At 31.1% G+C, this 15508-nt stretch overlaps 1 protein-coding gene across 1 annotated transcript in view; it reads right to left on the bottom strand.

Annotated features, from left to right (window-relative positions):
• Positions 1 to 1225: 1225 nt before the first annotated feature.
• LOC149779265 (folylpolyglutamate synthase, mitochondrial-like) overlaps positions 1226 to 15508 on the bottom strand; it is an 84265-nt gene continuing 69982 nt past the window's right edge. The window contains exon 14 of the mRNA XM_089939849.1: positions 1226 to 2624. Within this exon, the coding sequence (XP_089795975.1) occupies positions 2068 to 2624 (557 nt within the window). The 3' untranslated portion in view covers positions 1226 to 2067. The remainder of the gene's footprint in view (positions 2625 to 15508) is intronic.

Genomic DNA, 15508 nt, shown 5'->3' with positions numbered 1-15508 from the left:
TATATATTGCTCTTGGTCCTTTAAAAGAACTGTTCACCGCTGCAAGTGACAGTTTAAACTGCTAAAGATCAGGATATTGTTGGACACTGTGAGAACAAAGTGTGTTAATATGTACAAGTTACTTCCCTATATATACACACACACACACACAAACGGACAAAAAGGTATTTTATTCATTAGTAGCAGCAAGTAATTTTATAATGTGTAAGTGATTAGGTAATGTATTTGACTGAGAAATTGGGCAATAAATTGGTCATCACAATAAAGAGAGGTTAAAGTTATATGAAATAGAATGAAACAGAGGTATTTGTGTCAATCAAAGTGCAAATATACAATCAGAACTAGTCCCGAGGAATATCAATTAATAATACTCTTTTTTGCTATCCCATTCATTAGAAACACCTGGCCATTTTGAATGCTGTACTTTGTCAAAGCAGTATTTGATCAATTTCATATTGTTGCACACTCAGAAACTGCTAGCTGGTCTTCCAGTGTGCCAAGAGGTAGACGCTTTACACTGTAAAAACAAACTTTACCCTGTAAAATCAAACATACATTGACCTTAGCTTGATCCGGAGCTCATGTGGCCAAGATCACAGGTCCAAAATACAACGGAGAGATTTGAACGATAACCAATTAAATCAAGATAAAGTTAGTTTTGACTTTTGGGTAATAAAATTTCTAGCATGGGTATTTTCCAAAAGTCAAGCCTTTTCAAGGATAGTATACATCAATTCTAAAGAAAACAATATTCATTGCACCAACAATGCAAAAAATGGCCCATATAACTATGATTTTTCATCAGGCTGTCACACATTTGCATTTATTGGACTGTGACACCCACCACTGATTGGGCTGTCATACACACATGCACACACACACATTGATTGGACTGTCACACACACACACGCTGATTGGTCTGTCACACACATACAAACGTCAATTGGGCTGTCACATACACACAATGATTCAGCAAAAACAAGTCAAGATTCAAATGAATATGAACTTGCTAGCAAAATCTAATTTTAAGTAAATAAGAATTTGAGATCATTGAAGAAACATGCAGTGGCATATTTAAAAATAGAACTTTGAATACTGACTGATATTCAGATCTTCTACTGTCAATTAAAATGTCCATCATGTTTTCTTTGTTGTTTTTTTAAATAAAAATTATAAATATCAGGGAGGCATCCATGGAAACTAAAAATAAATAACAAAAACCATCTTGAATTGAGCATTCAGTTTTACTGTTCACTGTGATATGGTGAGCATAAGCTAGCTTGAAACAACAGATGCAAAAACAGTAAACATTTCTCAAACAATTTCAAAATTCTTGGTCAGTATTTATCTTGTGACAAACCCAGGGTGCCTTTCTAGCAAATGAAATGAAAAAGTGGGAGGCAGTTTTATCACTCAATAAGGCTTATCATCAGAGAAACATGGTACAGCATATCTCTAGTATTTATGTAACATGATTCATCAGTATCATTGCACCATTTAATAAAAATGAATGGAGAGAATGATTCTTATGTACTTGTAGTCAATGATAATGGGAATTTATCATGATATTATCTTATATAATCATCAAGAATTTCATAATATAACCACATGATTTAGAAACTTAAAAGAACATTTTATACTTACTTGGGTTACAGTAGTTAATTAAAGTTAAAGTCAACAACAGTTTGTCAAAATTTACACTAAAAAGAAGAATCCTGTCTTAACATGGAAAATAAAAGAAGGGTATTCATTCATTACATCTTTGCTGTTATTTTGGTATGCTCTTTGAAAATGGTTCCCAAATCATCTCATCCTAGATTGCTGCTGTAATTCTCAGAATTTTCCAAAACTAAGGGCTTGGCTGGAGAGCCAGAAGACACTTAAGTTTAATAAACTTGGGTGGTGGGATTAATACAGGCTGTTATAACTATCTTTTGTTACCCTGTTCGATCAAAATGTGACGAGTGGTACAGTCTTTAAAAAATAAAGTGCCAACAACCCCTAAATCATGTACCTCTAATTCTGGAAGACCCCTAAAGTTAACATATATTAAAATTACACCCAACATTAATCTGTTTCACTGCCATCGTCTGGTATATCTTGAATGATTCGTAAAGCTCCCCCTACCAAGTGAATACTTCCTGTTATCAAAATTTGAATGTGGTCTACACTTTTAAAATGGGCAGGTAACTCTGGCAAGTCATCCAATTCTTCATGTAAGCATGTCCTCCCCTGGCTTGCCAATGCCAGGGCATGGGATATGGAAGGAAGGCAGTGGGATACAGGCACCAATTTCTCTATGGCCTGATTAAATCTCTGGCTTTGATTAACACAGTTTTCAGAAGAGAAAAAGGAAGAGGAATGTCCATTTGTAACTGTATCTGGCATTTGATTTTCATGTTTGACATCTTTATCTGTGACTGCACTTGTGTTTTCGTGCTGTCCATTGGTCACATCTATCCTTGCTTTCTTTGCTGGAGTTGGTTCACTGACTTCTGTTGCAACATTCAGAAGACTTTCTTGGTCTCCATGGTGTTCAAGGTCAAAAAGTTTATCCCATGATTCCTTATTTAACAAGCACCTTTTCATCTGGCTCTCCAAAGTCACTGTATTGTTTGTTTGATCTGAAGGAAAGGGAAAGCAAACTTAGACATCCATCAAAATGACACATCATTATACAGGACTCCCTGTCAATATAGTGCAAAATTTGTCACACCTGATCAGGCCACAAGTTACAAAATGTTTGTAATCCAAGGCTCAGTTGTCGGTGCAGAATAAGTCAGCTGCCTCAGTGTGTTCATTTGAGAGGTCACTTTTATCTCCTGTTTCCCTGACATTATGAAGTAAAAAGAAAGTGCTGATGGTACCGTTAAAAACCAAGCATCAGTGTAGTAGTACGATGCATCCGATCATTCTTAAGCGTGAACGTTAATGAAGATACTGATGCACAAAATAATTGTGACTAATAGTTTGATGTAAATTGGGACCAAACTCAGAAAAGAAAAATCAAAACTACAATTCAAATAGATGGGAATAACATATAAAGTAATACAATCAAGCTTTACTAAACCACTAACTATTGATATGATTTAGAGAGGTGGCCAGACTACTGAGGTTTATTAGTATATAAATGGCCTTATTACAAGTTAACAAGTCTGTAAAGTAGTCTAGGCTATATAGGGGCCATTTTTGGGAAGTTTGGTTTTATATACTTATTCAACTACTTAAACTTGTGCATTCCGTATTTCTTCCTTGTATTGGTAAACCAACCAGAAAGGCAGGGCCTGTATGCCAAGCCTATGATCAAAGCACTACTGAAAAATGTGTGACCTTGACCAAAAGGTGAGAGTCAACATGTTGCAGAATGAATTGTCTTAGCCTAAAAATGAACCATGCTATGTATGAATAAAATCTGTCAAGGAAATATAAAGAAATGAAAAAAGTTAAATCAAAATACTGATGGAATTTTCTATTAATGTGACCTTGAAGACAAGATCAAATGGACCAGCATATATGTCCTGGAATAAATTGTCTAAGCTTCATAATGGTGCCTAGATATTTTGTGATGGAAATATTTTAGTTCTAAGCTATTTTGATAGCTACTAATATTTCCTGTTCCTGGAAAAGACTTTCTGACATATGCCATATGCACTATACCAACTCATCTGCATAAACAAATATTGTTTAATGAATATTAAAATTGTGTAATTTTATTAATGTGTGTGTGTATTTTTGTTTATGGCACACCAGCACAAACGTGGCTATGTGGTGCCAGCTTATGGTCAAGTTTGAATAATTCAAACAAAAGGAATGCCCCAAAAAGGTATGAAGATGAACCCATGAAATAAATATCAACAGTTGGTGCAAAATAAAATATTACATGCAATGATGGTAAAATATTCTGTAAAATGTATATAACTTAAGATATAAAAGTAACATATGCAAAAACCTTAAGAAAATTTATTGCACACACTGATAAATTCAACCAGAAATAAATCCATGACGTGCCTGAAATGACCTAAAAACAAATCGTCAAGGTGGTACGATGGACAGATAGATGGAGATGTACAATGACAACATTATATGCCTCTACCACTCTCATAATGGGAAATGCAAAATGACATTTTCAAATTTTTAGCAACTATTTTTTTTTTTTATATATTTGAGTTATTTTAGGTCTGAGTAGCTTTTATGGTCTACTCCAGTTTGTAGGATAAGCTCCCACAAGCTGACCTACAATTATCAAACAATCTACAACTGATCTCGTTCGATCAGGTATACAAGATGCCCTTCCATCAGGTATATCATAAGGTACCCTTCCATCAGGTATAAGATACACTTCCATCAGGTACATAATAAGATACACTTCAATCAGGTATATAATAAGGTACCCTTCCATCAGGTATATAATAAGACACACTTCTATCAGGTATATAATAAGACACACTTCTATCAAGTATATAATAAGACACACTTCTATCAGGTATATAATAAGACACACTTCTATCAGGTATATAATAAGATACACTTCCATCAGGTATATAATAAGACACACTTCTATCAGGTATATAATAAGACACACTTCTATCAGGTATATAATAAGACACACTTCCATCAAGTATATAATAAGACACACTTCTATCAGGTATATAATAAGACACACTTCTATCAGGTATATAATAAGATACACTTCCATCAGGTATATAATAAGACACACTTCCATCAAGTATATAATAAGACACACTTCTATCAGGTATATAATAAGACACACTTCCATTAGGTATATAATAAGATACACTTCCATCAGGTATATAATAAGACACACTTCTATCAGGTATATAATAAGACACACTTCCATTAGGTATATAATAAAACACACTTCTATCAGGTATATAATAAGATACACTTCTATCAGATATATAATAAGACACACTTCCATCAAGTATATAATAAGACACACTTCCATCAGGTATATAATAAGATACCCTTCCATCAGGTATATAATAAGATACCCTTCCATCAGGTATATAATAAGACACACTTCCATCAGGTATATAATAAGACACACTTCTATCAGGTATATAATAAGACACACCTCTATCAGGTATACAAGAAGTTACCCTTCCATCAGGTATATAATAAGACACACTTCCATCAGGTATATAATAAGACACACTTCCATCAGGTATATAATAAGGTACCCTTCTATCAGGTATATAATAAGACACACTTCTATCAGGTATATAATAAGACACACTTCCATCAGGTATATAATAAGACACACTTCCATCAGGTATATAATAAGACACACTTCCATCAGGTATATAATAAGATACCCTTCCATCAGGTATATAATAAGACACACATCCATCAGGTATATAATAAGACACACTTCCATCAGGTATATAATAAAACACACTTCTATCAGGTATATAATAAGACACACTTCCATCAAGTATATAATAAGATACACTTCCATTAGGTATATAATAAAACACACTTCCATCAGGTATATAATAAGATACCCTTCTATCAGGTATATAATAAGGTACCCTTCTATCAGGTATATAATAAGACACACTTCCATCAGGTATATAATAAGACACACTTCCATCAGGTATATAATAAGACACACTTCCATTAGGTATATAATAAAACACACTTCCATCAGGTATATAATAAGATACCCTTCCATCAGGTATATAATAAGACACACTTCCATCAGGTATATAATAAGACACACTTCCATCAGGTATATAATAAAACACACTTCTATCAGGTATATAATAAGATACACTTCTATCAGGTATATAATAAGACACACTTCCATCAGGTATATAATAAGACACACTTCCATCAGGTATATAATAAGTTACCCTTCTATCAGGTATATAATAAGACACACTTCTATCAGGTATATAATAAAACACACTTCTATCAGGTATATAATAAGATACACTTCTATCAGGTATATAATAAAACACACCTCCATTAGGTATATAATAAAACACACTTCCATCAGGTATATAATAAGACACACTTCCATTAGGTATATAATAAAACACACTTCTATCAGGTATATAATAAGACACACTTCTATCAGGTATATAATAAGACACACTTCCATTAGGTATATAATAAAACACACTTCCATCAGGTATATAATAAGATACCCTTCCATCAGGTATATAATAAGACACACTTCTATCAGGTATATAATAAGACACACTTCCATTAGGTATATAATAAAACACACTTCTATCAGGTATATAATAAGACACACTTCCATCAAGTATATACTAAGACACACTTCCATCAGGTATATAATAAGATACCCTTCCATCAGGTATATAATAAGATACCCTTCCATCAGGTATATAATAAGACACACTTCCATCAGGTATATAATAAGATACCCTTCCATCAGGTATATAATAAGACACACTTCTATCAGGTATATAATAAGACACACTTCTATCAGGTATATAATAAGATACCCTTCCATCAGGTATATAATAAGACACACTTCCATCAAGTATATAATAAGACACACTTCCATCAGGTGTATAATAAGACACACTTCCATCAGGTATATAATAAGACACACTTCCATCAGGTATATAATAAGACACACTTCCATTAGGTATATAATAAGACACACTTCTATCAGGTATATAATAAGAAACACTTCTATCAGGTATATAATAAGACACACTTCCATTAGGTATATAATAAGACACACTTCTATCAGGTATATAATAAGATACCCTTCCATCAGGTATATAATAAGACACACTTCCATCAAGTATATAATAAGACACACTTCCATCAGGTATATAATAAGACACACTTCCATCAGGTATATAATAAGACACACTTCTATCAGGTATATAATAAGAAACACTTCTATCAGGTATATAAAAAGACACACTTCCATTAGGTATATAATAAGACACACTTCTATCAGGTATATAATAAGATACCCTTCCATCAGGGATATAATAAGACACACTTCCATCAAGTATATAATAAGACACACTTCCATCAGGTATATAATAAGACACACTTCCATCAGGTATATAATAAGACACACTTCCATCAGGTATATAATAAGACACACTTCCATTAGGTATATAATAAGACACACTTCTATCAGGTATATAATAAGACACACTTCCATCAGGTATATAATAAGACACACTTCCATCAAGTATATAATAAGACACACTTCCATCAGGTATATAATAAGACACACTTCTATCAGGTATATAATAAGAAACACTTCTATTAGGTATATAATAAGATACACTTCCATTAGGTATATAATAAGATACACTTCTATCAGGTATATAATAAGATACACTTCTATCAGGTATATAATAAGATACACTTCCATTAGGTATATAATAAGATACACTTCTATCAGGTATATAATAAGATACACTTCTATCAGGTATATAATAAGATACACTTCCATTAGGTATATAATAAGACACACTTCTATCAGGTATATAATAAGACACACTTCTATTAGGTATATAATAAGATACACTTCCATTAGGTATATAATAAGACACACTTCCATCAGGTATATAATAAGACACACTTCCATCAGGTATATAATAAGACACACTTCTATCAGGTATATAATAAGAAACACTTCTATTAGGTATATAATAAGATACACTTCCATTAGGTATATAATAAGACACACTTCCATCAGGTATATAATAAGACACACTTCTATTAGGTATATAATAAGATACACTTCCATTAGGTATATAATAAGACACACTTCCATCAGGTATATAATAAGACACACTTTCATTAGGTATATAATAAGAAACACTTCTATCAGGTATATAATAAGAAACACTTCCATTAGGTATATAATAAGATACACTTCTATCAGGTATATAATAAGATACACTTCTATCAGGTATATAATAAGATACACTTCCATTAGGTATATAATAAGATACTCTTCCATTAGGTATATAATAAGATACACTTCCATCAGGTATATAATGAGACACACTTTCATTAGGTATATAATAAGACACACTTCTATCAGGTATATAATAAGAAACACCTCTATTAGGTATATAATAAGATACACTTCCATTAGGTATATAATAAGACACACTTCCATCAGGTATATAATAAGACACACTTCTATTAGGTATATAATAAGATACACTTCCATTAGGTATATAATAAGACACACTTCCATCAGGTATATAATAAGACACACTTCTATCAGGTATATAATAAGACACACTTCCATTAGGTATATAATAAAACACACTTCTATCAGGTATATAATAAGATACACTTCTATCAGATATATAATAAGACACACTTCCATCAAGTATATAATAAGACACACTTCCATCAGGTATATAATAAGATACCCTTCCATCAGGTATATAATAAGATACCCTTCCATCAGGTATATAATAAGACACACTTCCATCAGGTATATAATAAGACACACTTCTATCAGGTATATAATAAGACACACCTCTATCAGGTATACAAGAAGTTACCCTTCCATCAGGTATATAATAAGACACACTTCCATCAGGTATATAATAAGACACACTTCCATCAGGTATATAATAAGGTACCCTTCTATCAGGTATATAATAAGACACACTTCTATCAGGTATATAATAAGACACACTTCCATCAGGTATATAATAAGACACACTTCCATCAGGTATATAATAAGACACACTTCCATCAGGTATATAATAAGATACCCTTCCATCAGGTATATAATAAGACACACATCCATCAGGTATATAATAAGACACACTTCCATCAGGTATATAATAAAACACACTTCTATCAGGTATATAATAAGACACACTTCCATCAAGTATATAATAAGATACACTTCCATTAGGTATATAATAAAACACACTTCCATCAGGTATATAATAAGATACCCTTCTATCAGGTATATAATAAGGTACCCTTCTATCAGGTATATAATAAGACACACTTCCATCAGGTATATAATAAGACACACTTCCATCAGGTATATAATAAGACACACTTCCATTAGGTATATAATAAAACACACTTCCATCAGGTATATAATAAGATACCCTTCCATCAGGTATATAATAAGACACACTTCCATCAGGTATATAATAAGACACACTTCCATCAGGTATATAATAAAACACACTTCTATCAGGTATATAATAAGATACACTTCTATCAGGTATATAATAAGACACACTTCCATCAGGTATATAATAAGACACACTTCCATCAGGTATATAATAAGTTACCCTTCTATCAGGTATATAATAAGACACACTTCTATCAGGTATATAATAAAACACACTTCTATCAGGTATATAATAAGATACACTTCTATCAGGTATATAATAAAACACACCTCCATTAGGTATATAATAAAACACACTTCCATCAGGTATATAATAAGACACACTTCCATTAGGTATATAATAAAACACACTTCTATCAGGTATATAATAAGACACACTTCTATCAGGTATATAATAAGACACACTTCCATTAGGTATATAATAAAACACACTTCCATCAGGTATATAATAAGATACCCTTCCATCAGGTATATAATAAGACACACTTCTATCAGGTATATAATAAGACACACTTCCATTAGGTATATAATAAAACACACTTCTATCAGGTATATAATAAGACACACTTCCATCAAGTATATACTAAGACACACTTCCATCAGGTATATAATAAGATACCCTTCCATCAGGTATATAATAAGATACCCTTCCATCAGGTATATAATAAGACACACTTCCATCAGGTATATAATAAGATACCCTTCCATCAGGTATATAATAAGACACACTTCTATCAGGTATATAATAAGACACACTTCTATCAGGTATATAATAAGATACCCTTCCATCAGGTATATAATAAGACACACTTCCATCAAGTATATAATAAGACACACTTCCATCAGGTGTATAATAAGACACACTTCCATCAGGTATATAATAAGACACACTTCCATCAGGTATATAATAAGACACACTTCCATTAGGTATATAATAAGACACACTTCTATCAGGTATATAATAAGAAACACTTCTATCAGGTATATAATAAGACACACTTCCATTAGGTATATAATAAGACACACTTCTATCAGGTATATAATAAGATACCCTTCCATCAGGTATATAATAAGACACACTTCCATCAAGTATATAATAAGACACACTTCCATCAGGTATATAATAAGACACACTTCCATCAGGTATATAATAAGACACACTTCTATCAGGTATATAATAAGAAACACTTCTATCAGGTATATAAAAAGACACACTTCCATTAGGTATATAATAAGACACACTTCTATCAGGTATATAATAAGATACCCTTCCATCAGGGATATAATAAGACACACTTCCATCAAGTATATAATAAGACACACTTCCATCAGGTATATAATAAGACACACTTCCATCAGGTATATAATAAGACACACTTCCATCAGGTATATAATAAGACACACTTCCATTAGGTATATAATAAGACACACTTCTATCAGGTATATAATAAGACACACTTCCATCAGGTATATAATAAGACACACTTCCATCAAGTATATAATAAGACACACTTCCATCAGGTATATAATAAGACACACTTCTATCAGGTATATAATAAGAAACACTTCTATTAGGTATATAATAAGATACACTTCCATTAGGTATATAATAAGATACACTTCTATCAGGTATATAATAAGATACACTTCTATCAGGTATATAATAAGATACACTTCCATTAGGTATATAATAAGATACACTTCTATCAGGTATATAATAAGATACACTTCTATCAGGTATATAATAAGATACACTTCCATTAGGTATATAATAAGACACACTTCTATCAGGTATATAATAAGACACACTTCTATTAGGTATATAATAAGATACACTTCCATTAGGTATATAATAAGACACACTTCCATCAGGTATATAATAAGACACACTTCCATCAGGTATATAATAAGACACACTTCTATCAGGTATATAATAAGAAACACTTCTATTAGGTATATAATAAGATACACTTCCATTAGGTATATAATAAGACACACTTCCATCAGGTATATAATAAGACACACTTCTATTAGGTATATAATAAGATACACTTCCATTAGGTATATAATAAGACACACTTCCATCAGGTATATAATAAGACACACTTTCATTAGGTATATAATAAGAAACACTTCTATCAGGTATATAATAAGAAACACTTCCATTAGGTATATAATAAGATACACTTCTATCAGGTATATAATAAGATACACTTCTATCAGGTATATAATAAGATACACTTCCATTAGGTATATAATAAGATACACTTCCATTAGGTATATAATAAGATACACTTCCATCAGGTATATAATGAGACACACTTTCATTAGGTATATAATAAGACACACTTCTATCAGGTATATAATAAGAAACACCTCTATTAGGTATATAATAAGATACACTTCCATTAGGTATATAATAAGACACACTTCCATCAGGTATATAATAAGACACACTTCTATTAGGTATATAATAAGATACACTTCCATTAGGTATATAATAAGACACACTTCCATCAGGTATATAATAAGACACACTTTCATTAGGTATATAATAAGACACACTTCTATCAGGTATATAATAAGAAACACTTCCATTAGGTATATAATAAGATACACTTCTATCAGGTATATAATAAGATACACTTCCATTAGGTATATAATAAGACACACTTCTATCAGGTATATAATAAGATACACTTCTATCAGGTATATAATAAGATACACTTCCATTAGGTAAATAATAAGACACACTTCTATCAGGTATATAATAAGACACACTTCTATCAGGTATATAATAAGAAACACTTCCATTAGGTATATAATAAGATACACTTCTATCAGGTATATAATAAGATACACTTCTATCAGGTATATAATAAGATACACTTCCATTAGGTATATAATAAGATACACTTCAATTAGGTATATAATAAGATACACTTCCATCAGCTATATAATAAGACACACTTTCATTAGGTATATAATAAGACACACTTCTATCAGGTATATAACAAGAAACACTTCTATTAGGTATATAATAAGATACACTTCCATTAGGTATATAATAAGACACACTTCCATCAGGTATATAATAAGACACACTTCTATTAGGTATATAATAAGATACACTTCCATTAGATATATAATAAGACACACTTCCATCAGGTATATAATAAGACACACTTCTATTAGGTATATAATAAGACACACTTCTATCAGGTATATAATAAGAAACACTTCCATTAGGTATATAATAAGATACACTTCTATCAGGTATATAATAAGATACACTTCTATCAGGTATATAATAAGATACACTTCCATTAGGTATATAATAAGATACACTTCCATTAGGTATATAATAAGACACACTTCTATCAGGTATATAATAAGATACACTTCTATCAGGTATATAATAAGATACACTTCTATCAGGTATATAATAAGACACACTTCCATTAGGTATATAATAAGACACACTTTCATTAGGTATATAATAAGACACACTTCTATCAGGTATATAATAAGAAACACTTCCATTAGGTATATAATAAGATACACTTCTATCAGGTATATAATAAGATACACTTCCATTAGGTATATAATAAGACACACTTCTATCAGGTATATAATAAGATACACTTCCATCAGGTATATAATAAGATACACTTCCATTAGGTATATAATAAGACACACTTCTATCAGGTATATAATAAGACACACTTCTATCAGGTATATAATAAGAAACACTTCCATTAGGTATATAATAAGATACACTTCTATCAGGTATATAATAAGATACACTTCTATCAGGTATATAATAAGATACACTTCCATTAGGTATATAATAAGATACACTTCCATTAGGTATATAATAAGATACACTTCCATCAGCTATATAATAAGACACACTTTCATTAGGTATATAATAAGACACACTTCTATCAGGTATATAATAAGAAACACTTCTATTAGGTATATAATAAGATACACTTCCATTAGGTATATAATAAGACACACTTCCATCAGGTATATAATAAGACACACTTCTATTAGGTATATAATAAGATACACTTCCATTAGATATATAATAAGACACACTTCCATCAGGTATATAATAAGACACACTTTCATTAGGTATATAATAAGACACACTTCTATCAGGTATATAATAAGAAACACTTCCATTAGGTATATAATAAGATACACTTCTATCAGGTATATAATAAGATACACTTCTATCAGGTATATAATAAGATACACTTCCATTAGGTATATAATAAGATACACTTCCATTAGGTATATAATAAGACACACTTCTATCAGGTATATAATAAGATACACTTCTATCAGGTATATAATAAGATACACTTCTATCAGGTATATAATAAGACACACTTCTATCAGGTATATAATAAGACACACTTCTATCAGGTATATAATAAGACACACTTCTATCAGGTATATAATAAGATACACTTCCATCAGGTATATAATAAGACACACTTCCATCAGGTATATAATAAGATACCCTTCCATCAGGTATATAATAAGACACACTTCCATCAGGTATATAATAAGACACACTTCTATCAGGTATATAATAAGATACACTTCCATTAGGTATATAATAAGACACACTTCCATTAGGTATATAATAAGACACACTTCCATCAGGTATATAATAAGACACACTTCCATCAGGTATATAATAAGACACACTTCCATCAAGTATATAATAAGACACACTTCCATCAAGTATATAATAAGACACACTTCCATCAGGTATATAATAAGACACACTTCCATCAGGTATATAATAAGACACACTTCCATCAGGTATATAATAAGACACACTTCCATCAGGTATATAATAAGACACACTTCCATCAGGTATATAATAAGATACCCTTCCATCAGGTATATAATAAGACACACTTCCATCAGGTATATAATAAGACACACTTCTATCAGGTATATAATAAGATACACTTCCATTAGGTATATAATAAGACACACTTCCATTAGGTATATAATAAGACACACTTCCATCAGGTATATAATAAGACACACTTCCATTAGGTATATAATAAGACACACTTCCATCAGGTATATAATAAGACACACTTCCATCAGGTATATAATAAGACACACTTCCATCAGGTATATAATAAGACACACTTCCATCAGGTATATAATAAGGTACCCTTCCATCAGGTATATAATAAGACACACTTCCATCAGGTATATAATAAGACACACTTCTATCAGGTATATAATAAGACACACTTCCATCAGGTATATAATAAGACACACTTCCATTAGGTATATAATAAGACACACTTCCATCAGGTATATAATAAGACACACTTCCATCAGGTATATAATAAGACACACTTCTATCAGGTATATAATAAGACACACTTCCATCAGGTATATAATAAGACACACTTCCATTAGGTATATAATAAGACACACTTCTATCAGGTATATAATAAGACACACTTCCATCAGGTATATAATAAGAAACACTTCTATCAGGTATATAATAAGACACACTTCCATCAGGTATATAATAAGATACACTTCCATCAGGTATATAATAAGACACACTTCCATTAGGTATATAATAAGACACACTTCTATCAGGTATATAATAAGACACACTTCCATTAGGTATATAATAAGACACACTTCCATCAGGTATATAATAAGACACACTTCCATCAGGTATATAATAAGACACACTTGTATCAGGTATATAATAAGACACACTTCCATCAGGTATATAATAAGACACACTTCCATTAGGTATATAATAAGACACACTTCTATCAGCTATATAATAAGACACACTTCCATCAGGTATATAATAAGACACACTTCTATCAGCTATATAATAAGACACACTTCCATCAGGTATATAATAAGGTACCCTTCCATCAGGTATATAATAAGACACACTTCCATCAGGTATATAATAAGACACACTTCTATCAGGTATATAATAAGACACACTTCCATCAGGTATATAATAAGATACACTTCCATCAGGTATATAATAAGATACACTTCCATCAGGTATATAATAAGACACACTTCTATCAGGTATATAATAAGACACACTTCCATCAGGCATATAATAAGACACACTTCCATCAGGTATATAATAAGACACACTTCTATCAGGTATATAATAAGACACACTTCCATCAGGTATATAATAAGATACACTTCCATCAGGTATATAATAAGATACACTTCCATCAGGTACAGAATAAGATACCCATCCATCAGGTATATAATAAGATACACTTCCATCAGGTATATAATAAGATACACTTCCATCAGGTATATAAT

This window comes from Sinohyriopsis cumingii, chromosome 17, assembly GCF_028554795.1.
Source record: "Sinohyriopsis cumingii isolate HCF-2022 chromosome 17, ASM2855479v2, whole genome shotgun sequence".
Lineage (NCBI taxonomy): Eukaryota > Metazoa > Mollusca > Bivalvia > Unionida > Unionidae > Sinohyriopsis > Sinohyriopsis cumingii.
Note: the sequence above shows the minus strand (reverse complement) of the source record. Positions and strands in the feature narration are given on the sequence as shown.